The 27,586-nt window shown below is 34.1% G+C and overlaps 14 protein-coding genes across 14 annotated transcripts, besides 3 other annotated features; 6 read left to right on the top strand and 8 right to left on the bottom strand.

Annotated features, from left to right (window-relative positions):
• Positions 1-9,934: part of a mobile genetic element that runs on past the window's edge.
• Positions 763-1,848, bottom strand: TVAGG3_0824300 (integrase core domain containing protein family; the record flags this gene model as incomplete). The annotated part of the gene is made up of 1 exon (XM_051248188.1): positions 763-1,848. The coding sequence occupies one exon, from the start codon at positions 1,846-1,848 to the stop codon at positions 763-765; it is 1,086 nt and encodes a 361-aa protein (XP_051083663.1).
• On the bottom strand, positions 1,889-4,768 carry TVAGG3_0824290 (organellar and viral DNA polymerase type B; the record flags this gene model as incomplete). Its single annotated transcript, XM_051248187.1, has 1 exon — positions 1,889-4,768. The coding sequence occupies one exon, from the start codon at positions 4,766-4,768 to the stop codon at positions 1,889-1,891; it is 2,880 nt and encodes a 959-aa protein (XP_051083662.1).
• TVAGG3_0824280 (uncharacterized protein) lies at positions 5,200-5,547 on the top strand (the record flags this gene model as incomplete). The annotated part of the gene is made up of 1 exon (XM_051248186.1): positions 5,200-5,547. The coding sequence occupies one exon, from the start codon at positions 5,200-5,202 to the stop codon at positions 5,545-5,547; it is 348 nt and encodes a 115-aa protein (XP_051083661.1).
• On the top strand, positions 7,663-8,112 carry TVAGG3_0824270 (uncharacterized protein; the record flags this gene model as incomplete). Its single annotated transcript, XM_051248185.1, has 1 exon — positions 7,663-8,112. A coding segment is annotated over one exon (450 nt), but the record flags the coding sequence as incomplete, so codon positions are not given.
• Positions 9,935-9,994: 60 nt separating the features above from the next.
• Positions 9,995-10,023: a mobile genetic element.
• Positions 10,024-13,093: 3,070 nt separating this feature from the next.
• TVAGG3_0824240 (uncharacterized protein) lies at positions 13,094-13,360 on the bottom strand (the record flags this gene model as incomplete). The annotated part of the gene is made up of 1 exon (XM_001304019.1): positions 13,094-13,360. One exon carries the CDS (start codon positions 13,358-13,360, stop codon positions 13,094-13,096), a length of 267 nt encoding a protein of 88 aa, XP_001304020.1.
• Positions 13,361-16,928: 3,568 nt separating this feature from the next.
• Positions 16,929-18,382, bottom strand: TVAGG3_0824230 (armadillo (ARM) repeat-containing protein family; the record flags this gene model as incomplete). The annotated part of the gene is made up of 1 exon (XM_001304018.1): positions 17,012-18,382. One exon carries the CDS (start codon positions 18,380-18,382, stop codon positions 17,012-17,014), a length of 1,371 nt encoding a protein of 456 aa, XP_001304019.1.
• A 70-nt stretch (positions 18,383-18,452) lies between these two features.
• TVAGG3_0824220 (uncharacterized protein) lies at positions 18,453-19,610 on the bottom strand (the record flags this gene model as incomplete). The annotated part of the gene is made up of 1 exon (XM_001304017.1): positions 18,648-19,595. The coding sequence occupies one exon, from the start codon at positions 19,593-19,595 to the stop codon at positions 18,648-18,650; it is 948 nt and encodes a 315-aa protein (XP_001304018.1).
• A 159-nt stretch (positions 19,611-19,769) lies between these two features.
• Positions 19,770-21,212, top strand: TVAGG3_0824210 (Rab guanyl-nucleotide exchange factor protein; the record flags this gene model as incomplete). Its single annotated transcript, XM_001304016.1, has 1 exon — positions 19,770-21,170. The coding sequence occupies one exon, from the start codon at positions 19,770-19,772 to the stop codon at positions 21,168-21,170; it is 1,401 nt and encodes a 466-aa protein (XP_001304017.1).
• A 1,514-nt stretch (positions 21,213-22,726) lies between these two features.
• On the top strand, positions 22,727-23,089 carry TVAGG3_0824200 (uncharacterized protein; the record flags this gene model as incomplete). Its single annotated transcript, XM_001304015.1, has 1 exon — positions 22,727-23,089. One exon carries the CDS (start codon positions 22,727-22,729, stop codon positions 23,087-23,089), a length of 363 nt encoding a protein of 120 aa, XP_001304016.1.
• Positions 23,090-23,316: 227 nt separating this feature from the next.
• Positions 23,317-27,586: part of a mobile genetic element that runs on past the window's edge.
• On the bottom strand, positions 23,981-24,457 carry TVAGG3_0824190 (protein of unknown function, DUF4107 family; the record flags this gene model as incomplete). The annotated part of the gene is made up of 1 exon (XM_001304013.2): positions 23,981-24,457. A coding segment is annotated over one exon (477 nt), but the record flags the coding sequence as incomplete, so codon positions are not given.
• On the bottom strand, positions 24,683-25,564 carry TVAGG3_0824180 (uncharacterized protein; the record flags this gene model as incomplete). Its single annotated transcript, XM_001304012.1, has 1 exon — positions 24,683-25,564. One exon carries the CDS (start codon positions 25,562-25,564, stop codon positions 24,683-24,685), a length of 882 nt encoding a protein of 293 aa, XP_001304013.1.
• TVAGG3_0824170 (protein of unknown function, DUF4106 family) lies at positions 25,614-26,468 on the top strand (the record flags this gene model as incomplete). The annotated part of the gene is made up of 1 exon (XM_051248184.1): positions 25,614-26,468. The coding sequence occupies one exon, from the start codon at positions 25,614-25,616 to the stop codon at positions 26,466-26,468; it is 855 nt and encodes a 284-aa protein (XP_051083659.1).
• On the bottom strand, positions 26,465-26,866 carry TVAGG3_0824160 (uncharacterized protein; the record flags this gene model as incomplete). Its single annotated transcript, XM_001304011.1, has 1 exon — positions 26,465-26,866. One exon carries the CDS (start codon positions 26,864-26,866, stop codon positions 26,465-26,467), a length of 402 nt encoding a protein of 133 aa, XP_001304012.1.
• On the top strand, positions 26,892-27,506 carry TVAGG3_0824150 (uncharacterized protein; the record flags this gene model as incomplete). The annotated part of the gene is made up of 1 exon (XM_051248183.1): positions 26,892-27,506. The coding sequence occupies one exon, from the start codon at positions 26,892-26,894 to the stop codon at positions 27,504-27,506; it is 615 nt and encodes a 204-aa protein (XP_051083658.1).

Genomic DNA, 27,586 nt, shown 5'->3' with positions numbered 1-27,586 from the left:
AACAGGTGAGATCTCACCTCTTCACCTAAACATTATTTTTGCTGAATTCAGCAACAAAATGAACGAGGTCAGGATGTATGTAAATACATTTGAATTCATTCATAACACCCTTAGTAAGCTCATAAAATGCTTGTTTTGAGGTCGAGCCACTTTTGGCTCCACCGTATTCTTTCAACCAAAACTCAAGAATTTCCTGCATGAATTTTGTATAAAAAGCAACCGTCGGAATTCAGACTGTTGCTATATTCTTCACAAAACATTTACGCTCATTACGATGAAGAAGTCTTGACAAAACATGTACGATGAAGTCATGACAAAACATATACGAAGAAGTCTTGACAAAACATTTACGATGAAATCATGACAAAACATTTACCCGACATTCTCGTCAAATACAAAAAATGACACTTTTTCATTAGATAACTGTTATTTTTTGACGAAGTGAAGATTGACACTTCGTCAAAAAAATCCCTGAAATCATGTCTTTACATACAAAATAAATAAAATAAAACTAACTTTATTTTTTATTTCGGGAAAATTCATGAAAATTCAAGAGGGTAGAAATGAGGGTAGAAATGAGGGTAGAAATGAGGGTAGAAATGAGGGTAGAAATGAGGGTAGATCTAACCATCTACCCTAAACATTATTTTTGGTCATGGACTTCGTCCTCGCCGCTTTGCGTCTTTATGTTAAAATAAATGGTAACATTAATGATATCATGACTGTTCTCATTCATGTCTGATTTACATCTAATGAAAAAGTTTAGAAGAATTTTCTTATTCTTTCTGGCATATTTTTGTCTTTCCAGTACTCCCGCTCTAATGGTCCCAGATGTGTTGGCTTTGACTCTCTCAAGTTCTTAGATGGTATAACATCTTCAACGCCTCCTTCATATCTTACTTTATAAGTGTCATCGTTTATGTTATAGTCAAGTATTTCAATAACCACTCCTCGCTTTGCTTCGTCAATGGTTTCAGCAAGTTTGCCATTACTACTTTCGACTAATTTATGACGAGGATAAAACGCAATAGAGTCGTCGGCAGCTTTTATAAGATATCCATTACCTTGCGTAGAGTCTACGATATAATAATTTCGACTTAACCTTAAACGTTTCTTTGTCAACGGTTTGTCGTCAAGAACTACACGAACTTTTGTACCAGGAATGAGGGTAAATTGTGTTGAATTTCTGATATTTTGTGTTTGACTTCGTTTCTTTTGTATATACTTTTCTTCTTGTTGTTGTGTCATTGAATTTGGTGTATGTCCTGTTGTAGAATGTGTTGAGGAATTATATACTTCGAGAAAGTGTTTCATTGTTTCTTCGGTAAAGTCTCGCTCTTGATTTAAATCTCTGAGAGTCCTTATGAAGCGGTTTATGATGCCGAGTATGTTATGGTTATGGTCTTCAGTAGTGTAGTGAGTTATGTTATGCTTAATGAGAAATTCTGTGATTTCGTTGCTGAGGTATGCACTGTCTTGGTCTGATGTTAAAGTACTTGGGCTATGTTCTGCTACAAACTTTTGTAAAACTCTTAACACTTCACGAGTTCCTTTATTTTTCATTGGATATGCATATGCTTTACGAGTGTTAACATTAATGAAGATGAGGAATGGTTTATGTCCTCCTTTTCTGCTTTGAATGAGAGTGTCAAATTGGTATGCGTCGGGAGTGATGGAGTAAATTGGTAAAAAGTAGTCGTAAGGGTTTATTTTTGTTTGATGTACAACATTTTTGTCAAAGAACCTTTTCACTTCAGCTCTGTTAGTAAATCCCCAACTCTTTGCAGCTTCATTGAACTTCTTAAATGACCTCCATGGATGTTGTTCGAATACTTCTTTCAAGCTCATTTATGTAAAGTTAAAGATTTTATTCTAGGCTCAAGCGCGTTCATTGAACTCTATACCATGCGAATATAGTCATAAATGGTGGCATATAATCTTCACCCGAGCCTGTTGGATTTGTTGTGAAAGTGTGTGAATGATTTCCTGTGGTTCCACAGAAAATACCTGTGCTTGAATCTACTGGGTCACTTGAAATATCATATCTATGCATTCCCTGTCTATCCGAACCTGCTGCAAGATTTGTATAACCTCTTTTTGTTATTGAATGTGAATGACTACCTGTTGTGTTTGTAGTTCCTGTATGAGTGTGCGGTGGAAGGTTTGCTTCTTTAATTTTCTTCGAACCACCTGTTTGCTTTGAAGAGTTCGCACAGTATAAGAATTTATCTACAATCTGTTCCCAAGTACCAAAACCTAAAACTGTTTCTGGATTTGTTGAATTCATTGACGTATAAATAGAGCCTATAGGATATAATGTTTGAAGTATTTCTGTCTTTAATGTTTGAAGCTCTGTTTTGTCTGCTTTCTTATCTAACATTGTTGGTAGTTCATATGCTTCAAAGTTTCTGGCATGATCTTCGATATTCCTGCAACTCTTATCTAAATTGTTAAGAGTATCTTTTACGCTTGTACTTGGATTTTCTAATGGTGCACTTGAACCAAGGTCAAAGTTCAATATTATGTCGTCTGCTCTAACAGTAGTGAAGGATTTATGTGTATGGTTCTTGTCTGCTTTCTTATCTAACATTGTTGGTAGTTCATATGCTTCAAAGTTTCTGGCATGATCTTCGATATTCCTGCAACTCTTATCTAAATTGTTAAGAGTATCTTTTACGCTTGTACTTGGATTTTCTAATGGTGCACTTGAACCAAGGTCAAAGTTCAATATTATGTCGTCTGCTCTAACAGTAGTGAAGGATTTATGTGTATGGTTCTTGTCTGCTTTCTTATCTAATGTAGCTTGAAGTTCATTTATATCGGAGATGCTGTGTTTATGAGATTTCAAAACTTTGTTCATTGCTTCGAGTTCAACTTTGTCAGCTTTACTTTTAATAGCATCTTCAAAAGTTATTTTTGCCTTAACTCTCAAAGTAAATCTTGGTTCAACTAATACACCGTTAACAGAGAAGTATGAAGCATAAATTTCATCGTTATAACCAAATGCTTCTGGTGCTTTATCCGTGTCATACTGTACAGTACAGCTTATGTCATAACCTTTAGCACGAATGTATTTATATCTTCTTTCATTAACATCTTCCGTCTTCACTTTTTCATCCTGTGTTAAATATCCATGGTAGTCCGTTATAATCTGTTCGTCTGAAGTTATATAATGAACATGGTTTTTATCTGCTTTTTCGGCTAATTTCTCTTCTATCTCATTTATTTCAAGTTCATGCCTACCACCACCTCCCGAAGAAGTATTTTTCTTCAGCTCTTGAAGAACGTCCACTTCGCCATCTTTGGTGTCAATAATGAGACTTTGAGTTAAAACCTTTCCTGTCTTAATGGATGTTTGTAAAACTTCTTCTTCACCGTGTTCGGGGTCATGGTCGTCATCATATCTTGTGAAATCAGAGATGTTGTCATACATTAAGCATATCTGTCTCAAAAGTTCTGCTATTTGAAACTGGAACGAAAGATATACAGAACTTTCATCATCTCCTAAAGTCAAGTCTGCTTTCTTAAGTATTTCTTGAATGTATGCAATGAGAACAGAGTACCTTGGAAAATATTCGAACAATATTTCATTAGCTGTTGGTTTTGGTGGTTCTTCTGGAGTTTCTGTTGTTTCAGTTCCTTCTGTAGGTTCTGTTGGAGTTTCTGCATCTCTTGACTTCAATGCTCTTGCTCTCAAAGACCTAAATGTTAGAGCACCGGGTTTTACAAAGGACTTTATAAATGCTTTAATAGTTCCTGGTAAGTTATTGTTAGCATTAAGTAAGTTCCTTATGCTTCCATCATGTACGTCCATAGCACTATGTAAAAAATCTATACTTTTCTTGTAGTCAGCAATAGACTGACTGTGATTTTTTAAAGATTTATCAATACCTTTAAGCCAATCTTCATGCATGTCTGATACTGAGCCAAGAATATCATTTGCTTCCTTTAGTGTATTTTGTGCTTCTCGTAAAGTATCCAATCCCGTACGTGCATTGTTTGCTATACGTCTTACAGTATCTATTTGACTCCTTGTTTCTTGCATCCAACCAGATAAAGTTTTAATAGTATCCGAACCATTTGAAATGAAGTTCAAAGCATTTTTAACGTCATTTAAAACTTCTTCACCAAGTACTGCCCATATCTTTCCGATTTGGTATTGAAGAACTCCAGATGAAGCAGCTGTTAAACCAGTATTTATAAGGTTCCATATCCATGATTTAGCAGTTTTTCCATCCTTTCCATCTACACCATCCAAACCGTTCTCGCCTTGAGGTCCTTGTATTCCTTGTATTCCTTGTATTCCTTGTGGTCCTTGAGGTCCTTGAGGTCCGGTGTCACCCTTCTCTCCTTTCAGTTCATCTTTATGTTCGTTATAATATTCTAATGTCATAAGGTGTACATCATTACTGCTACCAGCAACGCCAAGAATTTGTTTCTCATTCATGACTAAATTCTTTAGGCATTTAATGTTGTCGTCAAATCGAAAGCTCTTTAACAATTCAATGAGAACATTTAATACTTTCACTAATGAGGCATCTACTGTAGAATTTATATATTGCACCGTTCCATCATTTATGATAGGAACTTTACTTATTGTAATGAATGGGTCATAAGTGTTAAAAGTATCGAAATCAATGACTTTTTTAGTTTTTCCATCGTCAATGACTAAATCATTGCCTTCAATGGTTAAAGTTGAGTTTTCGTTTACTAGTTCATGTGCTCTTCTTGCTTCATTTGTTTCATACGCATATGCAGCAATAGTCATATTTTAATGAGAATAAAATGTTGTTCTATTTGCAAAGTACAGACCCAAACGAATACGGGACAGTAAAGCTACAAACAAACTTAGGTCTTCAGAATGAAGCACTTGCTTTCAGAGTTGTTGACTTCAATACTATCGCAACTTTTGTCATAACAGATGAAACAGATTTCATAGAGATTGAAATAGATGACAAAAGAAGTTTATAACATTTCCTAACAGCAGAAGTATAGAATAGATAAAATTGCTGGAGTCATAGATACTCTCATAAATGAAGAAACTATTGACAACATAGATGTCGAACTCTCTTCTGAGGAACATTGAAGTTCAGTAGCAAGAAAGAGTTCAAGATAACACGAATGAGTCATAGAGTACAACTTCTTTTGGGAGCATACCATATGACATTTCCTTTGAAAAGTGTTGACAAAACGATTGAGATGAAATCTGTTCCATACGTATGTTATGGTAATTGTTTGTACATTGAGTCTAAAATAGCTAATGTCACAGGCATTTCAGGAGTTAATAGTAAAGGTTCAGTAGAATATAAGTCTTTCTGTTATGAAGTAAATTCAATGTTCATTCCAAACGTTCCTGTCATAGCAACTCATTTAGGTAAATGGGTTCGCATTAGTCCTCATAATTTGAAAGACATGCAATTCAGACTTGTTGACTTTCAAGGAGAGCCTGTAGAACTGAAGGCACCAGTGCGAATGACTGTTGAAGTTGACTTTTTAGAAAATATTAAATGCAACAGCTTACAAGAGAACTCAGAGCTAAAAATATAAAGTATGAATGTTATGTATTAGGTCATGAACTTTGGTTGTTGCTGTTTGATGAAACAAATGAGTTAGTTATGTCAGTCAAGAGAACAGAAAAATATTGTGTTAGTGAAAACTGCACCAAGTCAATAAGATTAGGTTTGCATTATGAAGATGAGTTCGATACTGTTGAAGAAGTTTGGATAGATATTACAAATTGCTTTAATTTACTAAAACATATTTCAAACAAAGTTTATATTCTGTTGAAAGTTTTGTATACTCGTTCGAATATTTATACTTAAACTCAACTCCTGAGTCCTGGTGTTTCAATGATGCGGATGTTACCTATTTTCATGAATGGTGGCGTTTGACCACAGCATTCGATTTCAGGGTCGAGATAGTCAATGACACATTGTTTCCCTGTTATTCGTGAGATAACATTTTCAAGGTCCTCCTTTGTTAGAATTATTTGGTTCTTACTTATAAGATTTGTCAAAAGCTTCTTATCGTCTTTGAGTAAATGTTTGGTATAACTGAAGAAGGTAATGGTCTACGTTATCTGAAGGATTGTTGAACATTTGTTAAGGGTTGTCGTTGGCTTCTCTTGAAAGAATTTGGTCCAGTGGTGGATACTCTAACTTAACATCTGATGTAGCGTTAGCGTTTGAAGCTGTGTTTAAATTCACCGGATTTCAGTTCTGGTTCTTTTTCTTTCAAACACTCCGAACTATAGTTCTTTTATGACAATATTGTTTTTCGTTCGTGAGTCAACATTTGATGTTGTTCAATTGGAACATTTTAACGGCACCAGCTAAGATGGATTTGCTTCTCATTTCATATAGAATAAAAACCTTTTATATGTATGAAATGAACAATATTACTCGACAAGGTTTGAATGTAAAGCTAACGAATGAAAATATTGTTGAATTCACTGAGACAGAGCTGTTATAAAGATGTAGAACTACTGAACAAAAGAGCTAAGGGAAGAAGCAGAACATGAACAAAAGGGTTAAGAGTAAAAAATTTATGTCAATGATGGCTCAGGAGGTTCAAACATAAAGTATGCAGAAAGTTATAGAGTTATGCTCTCAAAGGGAAAAGCCTTCATTTAAGAACAGCTATTCTAACCATATCCTCAAAAGCTAACGGATGGGAAGTGGATGATATGAATGACAGCAAAAATATTAACAGAAATGGCGACAGAGATGCATGGAATTTGTTTACCATCAGTCAATTGAAGGTTAAACTTTAAAACAATGTTGGTCGTTCCCATGGAATATTTTTGACTTTAATGGTATTAGTCATGATATGAATCTCAAGGTATGAACGAGGAGAGATGAGAGACTTATATGCTTCCCAAATTTCTTCAAAAGGTAATGTTATACCTGACTGTTTCCAAATGAGTTCAATATCATACGTGAGAAACCTTGAAAGATAACGAAGTCAGTTATGAGACGTTTTATGTTTAAAGCAAAAAACTCCATGTTTGCATAAGTATTGCTACAGTTAATGGTAATGTCTGACTTTAGTTATGATGTTAGCTAATGGTGAGTCAGGCTTTGAACTAAACCTTTTCCGGCGAAGTCGTCACAAACGAGCAGAGTGTTTGAAGGATACTTTTTGAAGGGTATTTTGAAAGTTTTGACAGAATGTAGTTTGTCAGTCGTTTCATATCGTAAACTCCTGAGTATTGACGTAAGTGGTGTTTGTCAATAATTCTTTCCATCTCTCAGAAGTCTTTTGCATTCCTGACTGTATAAACTCTACAATGGCATAATATTTCCTCTTACGTCGAATGTAACGTTGAAGAAATTCAATGAGTTCACTGTCTGGAACTTTAACGACAGAGGCTTGAACTTTTGACATAAATGTTTTCGCTGTTGAGTCCATAGAGTCTGAAGTTGCTGATATAATGATTTGGTCATAGTAAGAGTCGTTTCCTAAACGCTCTGTTATGAGTATATGACGAATGAGGTTAAATGTCTTACCTGAACCCATCTTTCCACAATAGAAATAAACACCATTTGAACAGAACTCATAGTCCTTACTGAAAGGAAGAATGAGAAGAGTTAAGTTTGTCTAGTTTCATTCATGTCTTCATCTACGTCATGTATTAAATGCTTCATTTTATCTCCATTAAAAATGCAAGTCAGAAATATTCAGAACATAGCACCGAGTCTAACTGACAAGAGTATAAAGATATACTATGAACACGTTATGATGAAACCTACCAAAATTCAAGAAAGTCAGTATACTTATGAATATCCAAGACACTGGGTAGAGTATGTAGGAGGTGAGAAAGCTATTGAAATCAGACAGGTTCGAAGTATTCCAGCAGGAAGAACAATATTATTGAAGAACTTTAATGTTTTGAGATATAATGATGAAACAAAGAAGCAAGATAGTTTCCCTGTTGCTGTGTATGTGAACTTAGATACAGGAGATGACATGAAAGTTTTTAATACAAAACTTCAAACGGTAGTGAGAGAACAACTGACTGCGGAAGGACATCCATTACCTTCAGAAGTTACCATAGCATATAATTTTGAAACAAACTCAATAGATTTTAAAGTCATCTCTGCAAAGAAGTCAGGTTTACATTTAATGAAGCAGATGTATATTCGAATGAAAACTTCAAAGCTATTGCATGGTTAGATAATGACGATTGCTTTAAGAAAATATTTAAATACAGTGACTCAACGATGTCAATAGATGACCTTCGTGGAATGTTACCATCGACGTTTACAGTAGAAGGTTCAGCAGGATTGCTTACAAGATTGTCAATTGGTGGCATTTGGTCTCGTGAGAACATTGTTATAAAATCCAGTATAAGTGAATTTGCTGAAGAATCTATATTATGTCTTTTCAAACTACATGTATTCGCCGCCGAAGCATTATAGTATAACAAACTTTGTCAGTAAGTTTAACATAAGACTTGTCGAACCTTCTTCAATGAAAGATGTTGTGCTACCTAAAGATGGAAAGGATGGACTCATTATTGAAATGATTTTAATTGCATATTAAATGAGCTTGTTCTTGAAGGTCATTCATGATGAAATAACTGTTGTAGAAGATGTTAGCAATTGTTCAGACATTTTGAAGCGTATAGATGAGATAAGAAAAGTTAGATAGACCGCAAAGCGGTGAGGGCGAAGCCCGTGAGAACGTTTATGTTTCATTGACTTTCTCCAGTAACGAGAACTTTTATGAGATAATATTGAAGAGAGATGATTTTAATATGGTGTAAATGGTAGCTTGGGCAGCTTTAGGCGCAATGGGAACAAAAGCATTAGCATTTGGAGCAAAAGCACTTGGAGCTTATGACGCAGTAAATAAAATGAGTGGAGGAAGGTTTCGAAGACATTAGATGCAAATAAAGGGAAGATTGGAGGCTGGGTTGCAAAGAAGTTAAGATTAAATAAAATAGGGCTCATAAATAAAGCATCCAATTTGGTTGCGACTGAGTCAGAAAATGCTTTAGGAAAGGACGATGAGTTTGCAAAACACGCAAAAGACTTTAATGACCAGATGAAAGGTGAAACAATGCATTTAAATAGATTCGATGGAACTAAAGAAAATGTTTCTTCTCCACCAGTAGTTCTTCCGTATGGTCCCTATGGAATGTATGGAAACCCTTACGAAAGACCATTTGACCCATTGACTGGTGGAAGTAATTGGTATCATTACGGCCGAAGAAGAAAGACAGTCAAGTTGGAGACGGACGTAAAGAAAGCAACTAAAAAGAAACCAAGGAAGAGAGTTATAAAGCAATGAATTCAACAGGTTAGAAATGAGGGTAGATATCAGGTTAGATCTAACCTTCTACCCTAAGTTTAAATGGATGTTTTCATACGTGTGGGAGTGGTGATATCATTAATTTTAAGTTTATTTTTTATTTTAATTTTATATAAATGACGAAAACTATTGAGATAACAAACTACAACGGTCATGAGTTCAAGAATTTATTCTTCGTTCCTCGTGAAAATACATTCTATCAGATACGAGGGAGAAAGGGTAAAGTTAGTTTGAGCGTTTATGACTACAAGCATAATGGAAAGTTTATACAAGCATACGATACAAACGGTAAGCGTGTTTCATTAGCTTTGTCAAAACTTACTAACATTCATTTTGACAGTGATTTTGACATATATGAAGAAGAAAGTGAGTCAGAAGAATATGAACTGTTGTGTGAAGCACAGCAATGGGAGGAGTTGCAATACTTTTGTAAGTGAGAACGTTTATTTTTTACATTAGTGAGGTGAAGTGGTTGGCGGCTTTGTAAATATTTAATGTTAAGTTAGTGTTGTCGTTTGTGTTGTAAAATATACGTTAACGGTTTTGTAAAGTGTCAAATTCACATATCAGGGGTAAGGAGGCGCGCAGTGCCTCCGTACCCATGATATGTATACTAACTTTCTTCAATTTATTATAATATTTCAGCATTTTTTAGTTTCAATGCTGATTTGTTCCTTAGCTTGTAAACTATAGTTACTTTATATCTTCGGCTATTATCCTATTCAACTTAGACGTAAAAAAATTAAATAACGTATAAATATAATTTTAATGGTAAAAGATTAAATGTTTATTCCGTATGTAATGTGATTTGATTTGGATGGTAAGATAAGTTTCGGTATAGTTTTTGTTAATTGATTAAGAATTGTTGAATAAAATTCTGGAACTTCGTCAATTTCTTTGATTCCTTCTTGAAGCGTTGAAATTTCTTATTGACTCTCTTAGTTCTTTAACAACTCCATCTACAATCCAAAGCGGTAATTTACTTGAATCATATTTTTCTGAAATTTCGTAAAATTTGTTAGGTGTGTACCATGTATGTAATGCCGGTTTTTTTGGTAAACTTGTGTGTGGGTTTGAATTGTAATTTTCTATAAGACTTTGTATATCATTCCATGTGGCGTCTTCAATTTCCACATTTTGCCAAAACCTTTCAATTTTCCCATTCATATATGGGCAATGTGGGAGAATTGTAATACTTTGAACGTTCGCATTTTGTAATAAATTTCGAAAAAACCCAAAATTTTCTGTTCCGTTATCACTCCATATAGCAAAGGGCTTCCCATATTTTTGGAAACATTGGTCAATTACTCTACTTGTTTGCGCAGCTTCTTTTGTTTCCAAGTGAGCCCATGCTAAAATTTTTCGGGATTTATCGTCAATAACCGCATAAAGATATTCACCCTGACGATGTTTAAAAAATGAATATCGACATGCCATATTAAGTTTATATATACTGCTTCGTATTTTGTTTTTCCTTTTGGTACTGAATTTTTGGCAGGTTGAACGATATTCAGAATTTTGAAACACTTTTTGTGTTGTGCATGAAAAATAGCGTGACTTCACTTTTGACAAAAAGTGATACTATTTCTGATGGTTTTGTCATTTATTTGTCAGATTTATAAATGGATAATAATGCTGTAAATCAGATATTAATTAAAAATATTTAAGATTTATGTTCGAATTGAAAAGCAAAATGATATTTTTTTTAATTGAAAAACGTTAATATCTGATATTTTGAAGTTTTTAATATTTGTTAGTATCTTAAATTATTGAATGCATACGTTTTTTATGTTCTCAATTTTAAAAAAATTGTGAAGAATTTAGTTTTTTGGAGATGGATGTTTAATATTTGTGAGTGAGAATGCAAGCAGGAGTTTGGTACTTTAAGGCTAGGTTGAGATAGATTTCCCATTATATTATCTGTGAATATATTGTTTGAAAATTCAAGATATAAAAATATATTATCAAAAAATTTTATATTTTTAAATACAATAGGGTGGAAATATAGTACAATGAGATAGCAATGATATATTTTATAATGGGAGGTAATCTGAAGATAAGTAGCAAATTTTATGCGATTTTGATTGGGAGTTGGAGGGTGTGAGTACTATAGCATGTAATAGTATCTCACACCCTCCAATTCTTCCTATGGCGCCGAAAAATTTTTGATGAAATGCGACGACATTTCACCAAAAATTTTCGGCGCCATATAGAGAACTATAGTCTGCGAGGTACTGATTCTATCTATGTACCTCGCAGACCATAGTTCTCAGCCAAAATGGCTAATAATTTGAGAGTCTATATGATAATGTAAAAGTTAAAACATTCAAGTATTTAAGTATTTCTTTAAAATATTAAGTTTTTTATTTTTCCAATAAAATTCTAATATCAAATATTTTTATTTAACGATTAATTTTATTTATATTTTTATAGTTTTTTTTAAGAAAAAATATTGTTAGGGTTTTATGGATTTTCAATTAATATACAAGATAATTCATGAATGTATATATTTCCAAGTTTTTAAGGATGCAACACTTTACATTTGTAAACTGTCAAAAATGAAGTCACGCTATTTTTCATGCATTACAGATTTTATTTCTTTACTAAAACAATACAAAAAGAAGTAACGAAATGATGCGAATAATGATAAACAATTTCATGACACGTGATACAATTCTTTTTTCTCTCTAAAATATGAAACTCTGCTTCACACATATATAATGAAAAGTGAGAAAGATAAAGAATAGAATATGTATTTTTCACATTACTTAGTTCAACATTTCTATATGTATTATATTTTCTGTCACAGAAAGAATCTTTAATTATAATTGAACCAATATAATCTTCATAAAATTCTACTCCTGGTCCTGTGTTTCCAAGAGATGAACAGTTTTCAAAAAGAACATATGATCCATATGAATAAAATATTCCATAATCAGGTTCTATACAGTCATTATTCAAAATATTACAAAGCTTAAAATCAAAGTTACCACTGATTTGGCGATCAATTACAGCCAAGATTGAATAATTTGATGTGGTATTATAAAATGATGAATATGATACGTTGCATAGACTTGTCGGATTTTCTAGACGAAGTCCAGAGTCTTTAAATGCTTCACAGAAACTTGTGTTGATTGACTTAATTTCAATATTTCCATAATAAAGAGTATCGTGCTGAACCGTTGGGAAAAATTGAATACCCGAGGTTCAGCATACATATAAAAATGAAAGACTTAGAGACTAGGGTTAAGCAGGAAGATAGAGGGTACATATGAGATTATCCTCAGTAACTCTCAGGCAAATCTGAGTTTTTGGTCAGATATATAAGATTATTGTGAACGAAAAATTATCTAATATAGGCCTAATTGTCATGTGCACATATAGACATATGTATATATTATATGTTTCTTGTGTTATTATAGGTTAAATCCATATTTTGATATGTGAGATAAATTATATCTTAACACAGAAATCGTTTTTTTATATTATCACAGTAGATATGAGGGGTACTATATGAGTTATAATATATATTATTAGGAATAAGTATATAGATCCAAAATAATGGGAATGCATAATTTATGGCGAACTCAAAACATTTATTTTTATATTATGAGGTTATAAAATTGTTTTATTCATATATTATATGTGCTCTGTGCTATTGAAATGTGCTTAAAATGATTCTGCACGCGCAATCACAAAGCAAAACTTCGTAGCGAGCAACAGTTTGTGCAAGGACAGGGAATTTATATTTTTATCCTTACATAAACTTATAATATGGTTAAAATGTTCGGTTTGCTCTCACATTTGTTCCGCACTGTGACATCGTGAACAAAGTTTCCGATCTGAGTGCATATATACAGGGTCTTTCCATGACACCCTGCATACATGTACTCAGATCGGGAATATTGTCCACTTTTGTTCCACGATGTGACATCGTGAACAAAGTTTCCGATCTGAGTGCATATATACAGGGTCTTTCCATGACACCCTGCATACATGTACTCAGATCGGGAATATTGTCCACTTTTGTTCCACGATGTGACATCGTGAACAAAGTTTCCGATCTGAGTGCATATATACAGGGTCTTTCCATGACACCCTGCATACATGTACTCAGATAAGAAATTTGCTTAATTGTTTGACATGAATGTCACATTCGAAAATCGTTTCTCGAAAGGAGTTTACAATTACAATATATTGTCCTATTGTATTGTAATTGTAAACTCCTTTCGAGAAAAGCTTTCACTTTGTGGCACGAATGTCACATTCGAAAATCGTTTCTCGAAAGGAGTTTACAATTACAATATATTATCCTATTGTATTGTAATTGTAAACTCCTTAGTTCGATTCCTTCATTTTATTAAATTATAAATATACAATTCTTTCTAATCTTCCTTTTTCATAATTCATTTCTCATTTAAATTCTAAATAATCTAACTCTACTAATCTAAATTTTTCATATACAAACTCTTATTTTTTCTTTCAAAATTCCATTTTCCAATATTTTTTGAAAATTTTACATAATTTTATATATATTTTATTCTATTATTATTACATAATAATATTCTACATATTAATTGTTTTAATTTTTGAATGCCTACGATAATTTTTAATTCAATTTTTAAACGAATGTTTTGATGGGACGAGCTTACTGCTCATAGGCTCATCCCATCAAAACATTCCATTCAAAACTCTGGCCTTCATCGAGGCCAGAGCCAACAATTCATCCCCTCAGAGCCAAGTTCCTCGACGGCCGTCCTCATTAGGCCTGATCCGAGAGGAACTTGGCTTTGAACGAAAATCACAAGCTCTGGCCTCAGGAAAAGCCAGAGCTTCGCAAACAATCCTCGGGGCCGGTTTCCTCAAAGACCGCCCTGATTCGGGGCGGCCGGAGAGGAATCCAGTCCCGAGAGAACGTCCATACGAAGCTCTGGCCTTTTCCGAGGCCAGAGCTTGTAAATACAATCCGCAGGGCCGAGTTTGAGGGAGATCGTCCACATCATTGGCGATCTCCTCTCTTCTCGGCCCTGAAAGACATGCAAATACAGGCTCTGGCCATAGCAAAGGCCAGGGCATGGCTTACATTCCCCAGGGCCGGCTTTCCCAAATGCCGCCCTTATCCCGGGCGGCAGGAGTGGAATCCGGCCCTGGGAAGTAGAAAATACGAAGCTCTGGCCCAAGCAAAGGCCAGAGCCTGCAAAATTCATCCTCAGGGCCGAGTTCTGCGATGATCGTCGATCATGTCGACGGTCTCGCAGGAACTCGGCCCTGAAAGACATACAAATACAGGCTCTGGCCATAGCAAAGGCCAGGGCATGGCTTACATTCCCCAGGGCCGGCTTTCCCAAATGCCGCCCTTATCCCGGGCGGCAGGAGTGGAATCCGGCCCTGGGAAGTAGAAAATACGAAGCTCTGGCCCAAGCAAAGGCCAGAGCCTGCAAAATTCATCCTCAGGGCCGAGTTCTGCGATGATCGTCGATCATGTCGACGGTCTCGCAGGAACTCGGCCCTGAAAGACATACAAATACAGGCCCTGGCCCAAGCAAAGGCCAGAGCCTCGCTTACAATCAAATTTGCCGAATCTCAGTAGATCGTTCAAATCACGGACGGTTTTCCCTGAGATTCGGCAAAATAAGTCAAATTACAGTTCTAGAAAGACTAGAAGGGGGCCCTGACCTTGAGAAAGGACCCCCTTCCCGGTCTTTCTGGCGAACTTTGGTTCGCATTGCGAGTGTCTGCTGCGAATCCGGGGCTGAGCAGCAGACACTCGCAATCATATGTCGCGGCAAGTGCACCTGTGGTGCCAGAATGCACTTGCCGCGACAATTGCGAAATGCAAAGATGATGCCGGAAGGAGCGGCAATACTGGAAAAAGCCACTCCTTCCGACACCAGAAAGACTAGAAGGGGGCCCTGACCTTGAGAAAGGACCCCCTTCTCGGCCTTTTTTGTTAAATTTAAGATTATTTCAATTGCAAAATTATTTCAAAATTCATAATGGATAGTACCATACGAAGGTGCAAGTCATAGCAATGGTGCACCATCAATATGAGCCCCATTGCTATGACTTCACCTCGGGATAACCTCGATGGGAGGAAAAGTGGAGCAATTCGAAACATTGCTCCACTATACAAGTTCTTGTAAGAATAGGTATATAGTTACCACATCCTTACAAGAACTGTTCCTCGCTTCGAGGTTTTGTCTTGTGATTGTGTGTGCTGTGCCATCCAATGGACAAACGGATAGCACAACACACACATACTAGGCATGATAACCCTTCCCTATGAATTAGGACGCGATAGCCCTGACCTCACCCCGGGATAACTTGCATTTGTACTCATATCCCGATCAATAACATAATTTATATCAAGACACACCTACCACTACATAATATAGCATTATATCAACACAATACTAATATATAATGTTAAAAACACACAAATTGATGATATTCATAATATAAATTGGGACCAAAGATCTATATTGAGACCTAACTATTATCAAACCTTTATATATAGGAAACATACATTGCACTTATAGAATATTGAATGAAAATTAGATGGTTCTAAAATTCGATATCTGATGCTGACCCAAGGTGGTCCTCATTCCTATATATGTTCATCTATACCTAATGTCCTAATATTCATCCATATACATGTTGGGTCTATCTCCATCAGAAGGGTCCATGCTGAAGTGTGGGTATTCAATTTCCACCCAACGGTTCAGCACGCCTCTAATAAAGACTAATTATTTGAGATTTTTCTAAATTTCCGCATGCACAAAATGAACTTTCATAAAGATAATTTTTATTATTTGATTCATCAACTAATTTAATATATGAAAAATGCCCTTCTTCAGAGCTTGTTTTTGATTTGTAGCTACATGTTCGGTATTGGACAATGGAACTATCACATTGAAAATAGATAGATCCACCTTTTGTATTACTACTGCAGTCATTAAATGAACAATATGAGTTAAGAAACTTATTACCTGATCTTTCAAAGAAAATGGCACTATTAAAGATGATTTTGACGAAAACACATTGAAAGATGAAACTCTCGTTTTCTGTTGATGATTCTGTAACAATCTTTCCAGCGAAAGGTTCTGAAATAGGATCTGTTTCATAAAAGAGTTTCCAAACAGAATCAGCCGACTTGGAACTATGAAATACTTCCTTTTGACTTGTAAACTTCTCAATTTTTTCCCCAATCAGATGTTCATATTTTTTTCAATTAAAAGTGAAATTATAAAGTAAACAAATCGCAGAATATTTATTAAACTTATTTTTCTTCTTCTTCCTCTAAAACAACTTCCTCTTCCTGAGCTTCTTCGAATTCTTCTTCTTGATCATTTCATTGCTGGAGTTGATGCTCAAAAGGCTCTTGATATCGCTGCAATTGCAACAGGAAAGAAGATGATGCATCCAGGTGCAGCAGTTTTAGCTGACGATCAGTAAATTATGTTAATTATTCTCATTAAATTCTTGAAATTAATTTGAATATACATTTTATCCTTGTTCAGATAGCATTTTCTTGCATTAATTCATTTTATCACTGCATTTGTTAAATAAAAAATAGTAAAACTTAAACATTGCTAAAACTTAAATAAATATAACGCTTATCTAATTGTTGGGAAGAGATAGAATAGTATAGTTTACATTAACATAACATGGTAAAAACAAATACATATGAAATATCTTATTCTGATGCAGAATAATTTTGATCAATGATATTATCCAGAATTTCCTTCATTGGAGAGTCAGAATCGATGAGATTATATATGGATAAGCAAATCTGGAATACTTTCTCTGAGAGTTCGACATCACTTTCGATTAAATTTTCAAAAATTTCAACAATTTCTTCATTTATCAGGGAATTAACAATAGAACTCGCGAAATAAGGCATGCATTCATATAAAAAGTGAATGCAATATATCTTGACCTTATTTGGAGTGTTAATCATTAAATCCTGAAATTTTTCTGAAAAATCTTTTTCCAAAAGATGGAGAAAAATGGATTCATCATATTGTACAGCAAGTTCTAATAGCGTTAAAGCTACTCCAACCGATTTAACGTCAGCTTCTGAAATAAATAAATCAAATAATTTAATTATTTCATCGATTGGAAGCTGATTTGCTACTTGTCGCATGTTCTCTCTTATATTATGACTGCTTTCGCTTTCTTCATCAGTAATAAACTGCGGAAATGAATTAAATATTCCAACCAAAATTAATAAAATTCTTCCAATGAAAATTGGAGATATATTTGGTATCTCCGAGAAACAGAATCCAATGATATTGTTTTCAAGAAGCCAAATAACGTTCTTACAACTAGAAAATGAAAAATTTTCAAGAGAACCTAAAATTTTATCGTAAAGAGTATTCGAAAGTTCATCATCTGATATACCCTTTATGAAATCAAAGAATTTCAGACCTAAAATGAAAAATTGAATTTTCATTTTTTGTAAATGTGCAATAGAAACATCTATAATCGATGCAGACTCTATTAGTATCTCATATCTATCGAATTTCTGAAGTAAATTATCAATTAAATCTGGAAATTGTGTTGTATCTAAAATAATTTGGGCCTTTTCGCTTACTAATGCAATTTTAATAATCATTAAGCATTGCAATGCAATATTATCATCATCTGTTGATGAAATTATGTTAAGTATTGGCTCTAATCCCGAATTTTCAACTAAATTATCGATAATCAAAATATCTTGAGTAAGAAGATTCTGAATTAGTACTAACACATCATTTACAATATCTCTGTTGTCATCAAACATCATTAAAAAGTCAATTATATCTTCAATAAAATTTGTTTTGAGTAAATTTAAATATATTTCCTTTTCGATAAGGAAATTATGAGTCATCTCTATTAAATTTGCAAAATTTTGAACTGATTCTTCTGGATTTCCTTCATCTAAATCTTGATGAAATTTTTCAATCAAATTTTGTAGAACTTCGCTATCTACAGGTTCCTTTTCATCTATATTTTCTTGGTTATCAATTTTTTCATTATCATGTATGATGCTTTTTGAACTTTCTGCATTAAATTTATAATCCATTCATTGAAAATAGTCGTCACTTTTTAAATGTTCTGAAAATTTGAATTTGCGAACGATTTTTTCCCTCCCAAATTAAATGTTGAGTATGGTAATTTTAAAATAGTATTGACGGCAAGAAAAAATTTTAAAATAAACATTTAAATTTTTTTCTGCAGTCAATTTTTTGCTAAAATACAGTAATATTCAGCTTTTTTGCGGTTCGAAATTTTAGAACTTTCCAAAATAAAGTAAACAAAGTAAACAAAACGCAGAATATTTATTAAAATTATTTTTCTTCTTCTTCCTCAAAAACACCTTCATCCTCTTGAGCTTCTTCGAATTCCTCTTCTTCTTCTCTACCTTCTACATCTTCTTCTTCTTCATTGTCAAGTTCATTGTTCATCTTCTTTCTAATGTATTCCTTGATTGTATTTCGCTTTTTACCAATAAGATCAATTAATTTATCTACGTTTGCATTATACTGATCCATCTCTTCATTAAGAGAAGTAACAATTGAATTATATTTCTGAGTTCTGTTAGCTTTTGTATCATCAATTGATATTAACGCGTATTTGTGGCTCATACCTTTCTCTTGCCTCTCGTTGATGACTCTTTCTATCTTAACCTTCTCTGCTCTCTTATTATAAGCGTCAACTTTATCCTGAAGCATCTTGTTAGCTTCCTTTGTATCAATGATAGCAATATCAAGTTCATGAGCATTTCTCTTTGAGCATCTCTGGCTTGCTGCATTTAATCTTTTGACGAGATCAGCATTTGATGTATTTCCTTGATGTGTCTTCTCATATAATCTCATGTATTCGCCATATGCAACCTTCAATTCTGTTTCAAGCTCTTCAACTAACGCGATTCTATCATCATTCTGCTTTTCTTGTATTTCTGCATCGAGTTGATCAATAGTGTGCTGAGCAATAATGATGCTATCATTTAACTGTCTGCATATATTCTCGTTAGTATGATCATATTGAACATCTCGAGTATTTGATACTGTTTTATTGATATTTTTAGTTGTAGTGTTAATGCGATCTTTAAGTCTATTCAATTGCGCTTTCAGTAATCTATTTTGCTGAAGAACTTTCTGAGTATTGAATCGTAACTCATGAATTTCAGCTGGTTTTATTAACTTTTTTTGCTTTGGCTGATTGTTCTTAGCTGAAGATGTTCTAAGCTTACGTGAAACTCTGATTGTATTGCGTCCAGAACGAGATGAATCCATTTTTTTGTTCCTGAAACGTTACAATTTTTTTTATAAATTTAGAAATTCATACACAGGTGTGTAGACCCAAAAATGCTTTGGTATTATTGCTGAATAACTTACTGTAATTATTGCTCTATATACCGAACATCAATTGAATCTAAATTAATCGTACTTAATTAATTTTTTTTGGAAATGAATGTAACATCTGCTTTTCTATTAGAATTTGATTCTGTCTATGGACCAAAAGTCATTGGCTCCGTAGGGAAGAACAAGTTTTCCGAAAATGAGATGATTTCTCTTCAATGTTGTTCATTTCCAGACACAGTTATTCAATCAGACCAAGAATCGACATTATTCATATTCAAGATATCAAAATCATTTTGTTATGCGATGTACGTAAGCCGGCCAGATTCTACGGCTCCCCGCGGTCACAAACAAAATACTCTTGTTATTGCATCAGAGTTACCATATATTTATCCTTTTACAAGACTTTTACAATCATCATTAGTACTAGGTTCAATTACCACAGATATTTTAACTTTTATTGAAGATTTTTTGACAAAATGGTTTGGAAATTTTCCATTGAAGCCAGATGAAGTTATAGAATTACCGATGTTCGACGGCTCTATGCCAATATCATACACTCATAACCAGCAACAGCTCATATCTTTTTACGGAGGAGTTGGATGGACTCCATTATCAAAAATATACTACTTAAATGATAACTTTCTAGGATTTGACCTTACAACGGCCTTCTCATTACAATCGTTACTCGTACATGGCCGAAGTATTGATATTTTAAAATTATGGGAAGTGGCCATTTTAAATGAATCACTTTTAGTGTATGGATCCACACCTACGATTGCTTCTTCGTGCGTTTTAGCTTTAGAATCGTTAATTTTCCCAGAATTACCATCAGATTCAATTTTACCTTTCATATCTGTATCCGATACTCGATTTCAGAACATTAAATCGAAAGAAAATACGAAAAACCTCATAATAGGTGTATCCAATCCAATAGCAATGACGAAATCCCACTTTTTTGACCATATTTTTTCTGTTGGCTTTCATGATGAATCGAACGGCTTTGGTGATCAAAAGCAACAATGGAACTTTATCAAGGAATGCAAAAGAAACATCCAAGAAGAGCTTCGCCAGTTTTTCTACTTTAATACCTTAAAATTAACAGATGCGATTACACAAGCATTGGATTCGATCAGAAGTTTCGATCCTTATGCAGAGTTCCTTGGCCAAATCGATGATTCCATCTTAGAAAGTCAAATTAAATTGAAAACCGTCCAAATTTCATTCAAATCCTCGACTTTTGCGAAAAAGTTACTTAGATCATCGTTCTTGAGTAGGATATGGAAGAGATACTGTACAATAGAGAACCTAATTTCGACATTAGAAAAATATGATATTTCTAAATTATGCAACAAGAAATCTGAGCATGAACTTGTTGATATATTGAGCAATGTCATGGAAGTCAAGCAGAGATGCGAGTCTAACTCAAGTATTTTGAAATTTATCAACAGAGATTACGAAATTATTAAAACATACTTGGCTTCTGACTTAATATTAGCGCCTGTATAATATATTGTTTGTTTTTATATAAAAATTTTTGTTAAAATTAAAATTCAATTTTATTTAAAGTTGAATTAACAACTTTCTCAAATTCTATCAATTAATATTCCCTTTTTCAGAGCAAGATAATCATTATTCCTATAAAAAACTCCATGCATCCTAAGTATCGGTGGTGGAGTTTTTTTCATACGAGAATCATGCCTTTTTCTCAAAATTGAAAACATTTAAGAGGAATATTTTGTACTGGAATCCTAAAAAATTGTTTTGCAGTTGGAAAATAAATAACATGAAATGGATAAATATTTATTCAAGACATATACATACTATGTTTAGAGCTATTTAAAGCATATAAAGGTCAGGTAGGTGGGGCTTCCAGGCGCGTTGCGCCCTCTAGCCCATAAGAAATTTTACCCAAGACCCAAGAGGAGGACCGAACCCCAGCCGACCAGCCGGTGACAAAACCAAAACCGTTGTTATTTACATCATATTAATGGTGTCACTTTTTAAATGTCACTTTTTATGTCACTTTTCACAAATTATATATGTTTTCATGTTTTGTCACTTTTCTGTCACTTTTCGGGTGAAACATTTTTATTATTATATATAAATGAATTTTACAAAACCACCGTTACCGTTCTTTGGAAATAAGAGTAGATGTAAAGATATTATATTGAGAGAACTTAAGAAACAACCGAATGGTCTAACATTTGTAGATTTGTTCGGTGGAAGTTTCTATATATCCCATTTATGTCATACCGTATTTCCTGACTCAAAGATTATATGCAATGACTTCGACAACTATATGAACCGTCTCAAACATATTCCAGACACAAACAATATATTGAAAGAGTTAAAAGAAAAGATACCTATAGGTAAGATGGAACGTATACCATTAGATAAGAAAAATATTGTGAGAGAGGTTTTGAAAAAAGCAGAATACATAGACTGGGATAGTATATCTGCTAGACTATTATATAGTGGTGCTATAAGAGTTCATGACATTGAAACACTTATGTCAAAAGTTTTATATCTTAACTATACAAATGTTTTCAAAGAGGACATAGAAAAATATATTGAGGGTATAGAGTTTGTGAGATGTCATTGGACAGATTTGTATGAAAAATATAAAGACAAGGAAAATGTTTTCTTTATAGTGGACCCGCCGTTCTATAACACATGGGATTTTCAATACCAAGTAGACTGGACTTTGAGAGACTCTTTAGAAACTTTAGACGTTATACATAACCATCCATGCTTTTACTTTACATCCGATAAAAGTGGTTTGGAAACCGTTATGAGATGGTTAGAGGACATACATGACTATGAGTTTATATATGACAAGATAGAATATGAGAGAGGTCCTATAAACTGGAGAAAGTGTCACAATAAAGAAATTTTATTAGTAAGTAAATGTGGTTTGAAATAGGACTACTTGTTTTAGGTTTTTTCCATTGTGTCATTTATTTATTTGACGTGGCAGAAAAGTACAGAGAATATGAAGATGAACCAATGCCTGCAAATGTTCAGTATATGTACTCGTAAGAGATATTTTTATCTAATATTAAATGGACGCACAGAACTTAGCGAATGCACAGCAACCTGGACAACCAAACCCAGAGAATATTCCAAATGAAGTTAGAATACAAACTGCAATGGCAAACTATGGTCAAGTGCCAACAGATGTACAAATGCAAACTGCCATGTCAAATGACGCTGCGTTAGGTTTGCCACCATGGTATGCAAATATGAGATGGAAAGAGTTTTATACAAACCCTGAAGTGGGATATAAACAACTTTATGCAGATGACGCGAACACAGGAGTTGACCCAGAATATGTTTTCTACCAGAGGAGAAACAGAATGTATGAGCTCCAGTTAAAGAATGCTATGGAACTCAACAGGAAACGTAAGAGACTAGGCGGACATTAGATTTTTACATATAGTAAAATGGGTTTCTTCAGTAAGATAGGAAACTTCTTTCGAAATGTTGGAAGAGGTATATGGAATGGAATAAAATCTGTCGGAAGAGGAGTATGGAACGGAGTCAAAAATATTGGTAAAAAAGTAGGTCAGTTTGTTGGTATTATACCTAGTTAGTATGGCTAAGTCGTGTACTGAGGCACTGCGCGCCTCCGTACACCACTTAACCTTAAATATTTACAAAACCATTAACGTATATTTTACAACACAAACGACAACACTAACTTAACATTAAATATTTACAAAGCCGCCAACCACTTCACTTCACTAACGTTTTCACAAACGACTTCACTAATGTAAAAAATAAACGTTCTCACTTACAAAAGTATTGCAACTCCTCCCATTGCTGTGCTTCACATAACAGCTCATAATCTTCTGACTCACTTTCTTCTTCATATAGGTCAAAATCACTGTCAAAATAAATGTTAGTAAGTTTTGACAAAGCTAATGAAACACGTTTACCGTTTGTATCGTATGCTTGTATAAACTTTCCATTCTTCATTCCTTCATAAACGCTCAAACTAACTTTACCCTTTCTCCCTCGTATCTGATAGAATGTATTTTCACGAGGAACGAAGAATAAATTCTTGAACTCATGACCGTTGTAGTTTGTTATCTCAATAGTTTTCGTCATTTATATAAAAATAAAATAAAAAATTATTTAAAAATAAACTTAAAAATTAATGATATCACCACCCTCACACGTATGAAAACATAGCGCAAAAATAAATTTAGGGTAGAAGGGTAGATCTAACCTCATTTCTACCCTCATTTCTAACCCTGTTGAATTCATTGCTTTATAACTCTCTTCCTTGGTTTCTTTTTAGTTGCTTTCTTCACGTCTGTCTCCAACTTGACTGTCTTTCTTCTTCGGCCGTAATGATACCAGTTACTTCCACCAGTCAATGGGTCAAATGGTCTTTCGTAAGGGTTTCCATACATTCCATAAGGTCCGTATGGATAAACCGCTGGTGGAGAAGAAACATTTTCTTTAGTTCCATCGAATCTATTTAAATGCATTGTTTCACCTTTCATCTGGTCATTAAAGTCTTTTGCGTGTTTTGCAAACTCATCGTCCTTTCCTAAAGCATTTTCTGACTCAGTCGCAACCAAATTGGATGCTTTATTTATGAGCCCTATTTTATTTAATCTTAACTTCTTTGCAACCCAGCCTCCAATCTTTCCTTTATTTGCATCTAATGTCTTCGAAACCCTTCCTCCACTCATTTTATTTACTGCGTCATAAGCTCCAAGTGCTTTTGCTCCAAATGCTAATGCTTTTGTTCCCATTGCGCCTAAAGCTGCCCAAGCTACCATTTACACCATATTAAAATCATCTCTCTTCAATATTATCTCATAAAAGTTCTCGTTACTGGAGAAAGTCAATGAAACATAAGCGTTCTCACGGGCTTCGCCCTCACCGCTTTGCGGTCTATCTAACTTCTTTCTTATCTCATCTATTCGCTTCAAAATGTCTGAACAATTGCTAACATCTTCTACAACAGTTATTTCATCATGAATGACCTTCAAGAACAAGCTCATTTAGTATGCAATTAAAATCATCTCAATAATGAGTCCATCCTTTCCATCTTTAGGTAGCACAACATCTTTCATTGAAGAAGGTTCGACAAGTCTTATGTTAAACTTACTGACAAAGTTTGTTATACTATAATGCTTCGGTGGCGAATACATGTAGTTTGAAAGACATAATATAGATTCTTCAGCAAATTCACTTATACTGGATTTTATAACAATGTTCTCACGAGACCAAATACCACCAATTGACAATCTTGTAGGCAATCCTGCTGAACCTTCTACTGTAAACGTCGATGGTAACATTCCACGAAGGTCATCTATTGACATCGTTGAGTCACTGTATTTAAATATTTTCTTAAAGCAATCGTCATTATCTAACCATGCAATAGCTTTGAAGTTTTCATTCGAATATACATCTGCTTCATTAAATGTAAATCCTGACTTCTTTGCAGAGACGACTTTAAAATCTATTGAGTTTGTTTCAAAATTATATGCTATGGTAACTTCAGAAGGTAATGGATGTCCTTCCGCAGTCAGTTGTTCTTTCAATACCGTTTGAAGCTTTGTGTTAAAAACTTTCATGTCATCTCCTGTGTCTAGGTTCACATACACAGCAACAGGGAAACTATCTTGCTTCTTTGTTTCATCATTATATCTCAAAACATTAAAGTTCTTCAATAATATTGTTCTTCCTGCTGGAATACTTCTAACTTGTCTTATTTCAATAGCTTTCTCACCTCCTACATACTCTACCCAGTGTCTTGGATATTCATAAGTATACTGACTTTCTTGAATTTTGGTTGGTTTCATCATAACGTGTTCATAGTATATCTTTATACTCTTGTCAGTTAGACTCGGTGCTATGTTCTGAATATTTCTGACTTGCATTTTTAATGGAGATAAAATGAAGCATTTAATACATGACGTAGATGAAGACATGAACGAAACCACAGACAAACTTAACTCTTCTCTCATTCTTCCTTTCAGCAAGGACTATGAGTTCTGTTCAAACGGTGTGTACTTTTATTGTGGAAAGATGGGGTCAGGAAAGACATTTAACATCATTCGTCATATACTCATAACAGAACGTTTAGGAAATGACTCTTACTATGACCAAATCATTATATCAGCAACTTCAGACTCTATGGACTCAACAGCGAAAACATTTATGTCAAAAGTTCAAGCCTCTGTCGTTAAAGTTCCAGACAGTGAACTCATTGAATTTCTTCAACGTTACATTCGACGTAAGAGGAAATATTATGCCATCGTAGAGTTCATACAGTCAGGAATGCAAAAGACTTCTGAGGAGATGGAAAGAATTATTGACAAACACCACTTACGTCAGTACTCAGGAGTTTACGATATGAAACGACTGACAAATTACATTCTATCAAAACTTTCAAAATACCCCTTCAAAAAGTATCCTTCAAACACTCTGCTCGTTTGTGACGACTTCGCCGGAAAAGGTTTAGTGTCAAAGCCTGACTCACCATTAGCTAACATCATAACTAAAGTCAGACATTACCATTTAACTGTAGCAATACTTATGCAAACATGGCGTTTCCTTGCTTTAAACATAAAACGTCTCATAACTGACTTCGTTATCTTTCAAGGTTTCTCACGTTATGATATTGAACTCATTTGGAAACAGTCAGGTATAACATTACCTTTTGAAGAAATTTGGGAAGCATATAAGTCTCTCATCTCTCCTCGTTCATACCTTGAGATTCATATCATGACTAATACCATTAAAGTCAAAAATATTCCATGGGAACGACCAACATTGTTTTAAAGTTTAACCTTCAATTGACTGATGGTAAACAAATTCCATGCATCTCTGTCGCCATTTCTGTTAATATTTTTGCTGTCATTCATATCATCCACTTCCCCATCCGTTAGCTTTTGAGGATATGTGTTAGAATAGCTGTTCTTAAATGAAGGCTTTTCACCTTTGAGAGCATAAACTCTATAACTTTCTGCATACTTTATGTTTGAACCTCCTGAGCCATCATTGACATAAATTTTTATAGGCTTCCACCCTTTGTTCATGTTCCTGCTTCTTCCCTTAGCTCTTTTGTTCAGTAGTTCTACATCTTTATACACAGCACCTGTCTCAGTGAATTCAACAATATTTTCATTCGTTAGCTTTACATTCAAACCCTTGTCGAGTATATTGTTCATTTCATACATATAAAAGGTTTTTATTCTATATGAAATGAGAAGCAAATCCATCTTAGCTGGTGCCGTTAATGTTCCAATTGAACCAACATCAAATGTTGACTCACGAACGACAAACAATATTGTCATAAAGAACTATAGTTCGGAGTGTTTGAAAGAAAAAGAACCAGAGCTGAAATCCGTGAATTTAAACTCAGCTTCAAACGCTAACGCTACATCAGATGTTAAGTTAGAGTATCCACCACTGGACCAAATTCTTTCAAGAGAAGCCAACGACAACCCTTACATAAATGTTCAAACAAATCCTTCAGATAACGTAGACCATTACCTTCTTCAGTTATACCAAACAATTTTACTCAAAGACGATAAGAAGCTTTTGACAAATCTTATAAGTAAGAACCAAATAATTCTAACAAAGGAGGACCTTGAAAATGTTATCTCACGAATAACAGGGAAACAATGTGTCATTGACTATCTCGACCCTGAAATCGAATGCTGTGGTCAAACGCCAATATTCATGAAAATAGGTAACATCCGCATCATTGAAACACCAGGTACTCCAGGAGTTGAGTTTAAGTATAAATATTCGAATGAATATACAAAACTTTCAACAGAATATAAACTTTGTTTGAAATATGTTTTAGTAAATTAAAGCAATTTGTAATATCTATCCAAAACTTCTTCAACAGTATCGAACTCATCTTCATAATGCAAACCTAATCTTATTGACTT

The sequence above is a fragment of the Trichomonas vaginalis genome, chromosome VI (assembly GCF_026262505.1).
Source record: "Trichomonas vaginalis G3 chromosome VI, whole genome shotgun sequence".
Taxonomy (NCBI): Eukaryota; Parabasalia; order Trichomonadida; family Trichomonadidae; genus Trichomonas; species Trichomonas vaginalis.
The sequence above is the reverse complement of the archived record's forward strand: the minus strand, read 5'-3'. Positions and strand labels throughout refer to the sequence as shown.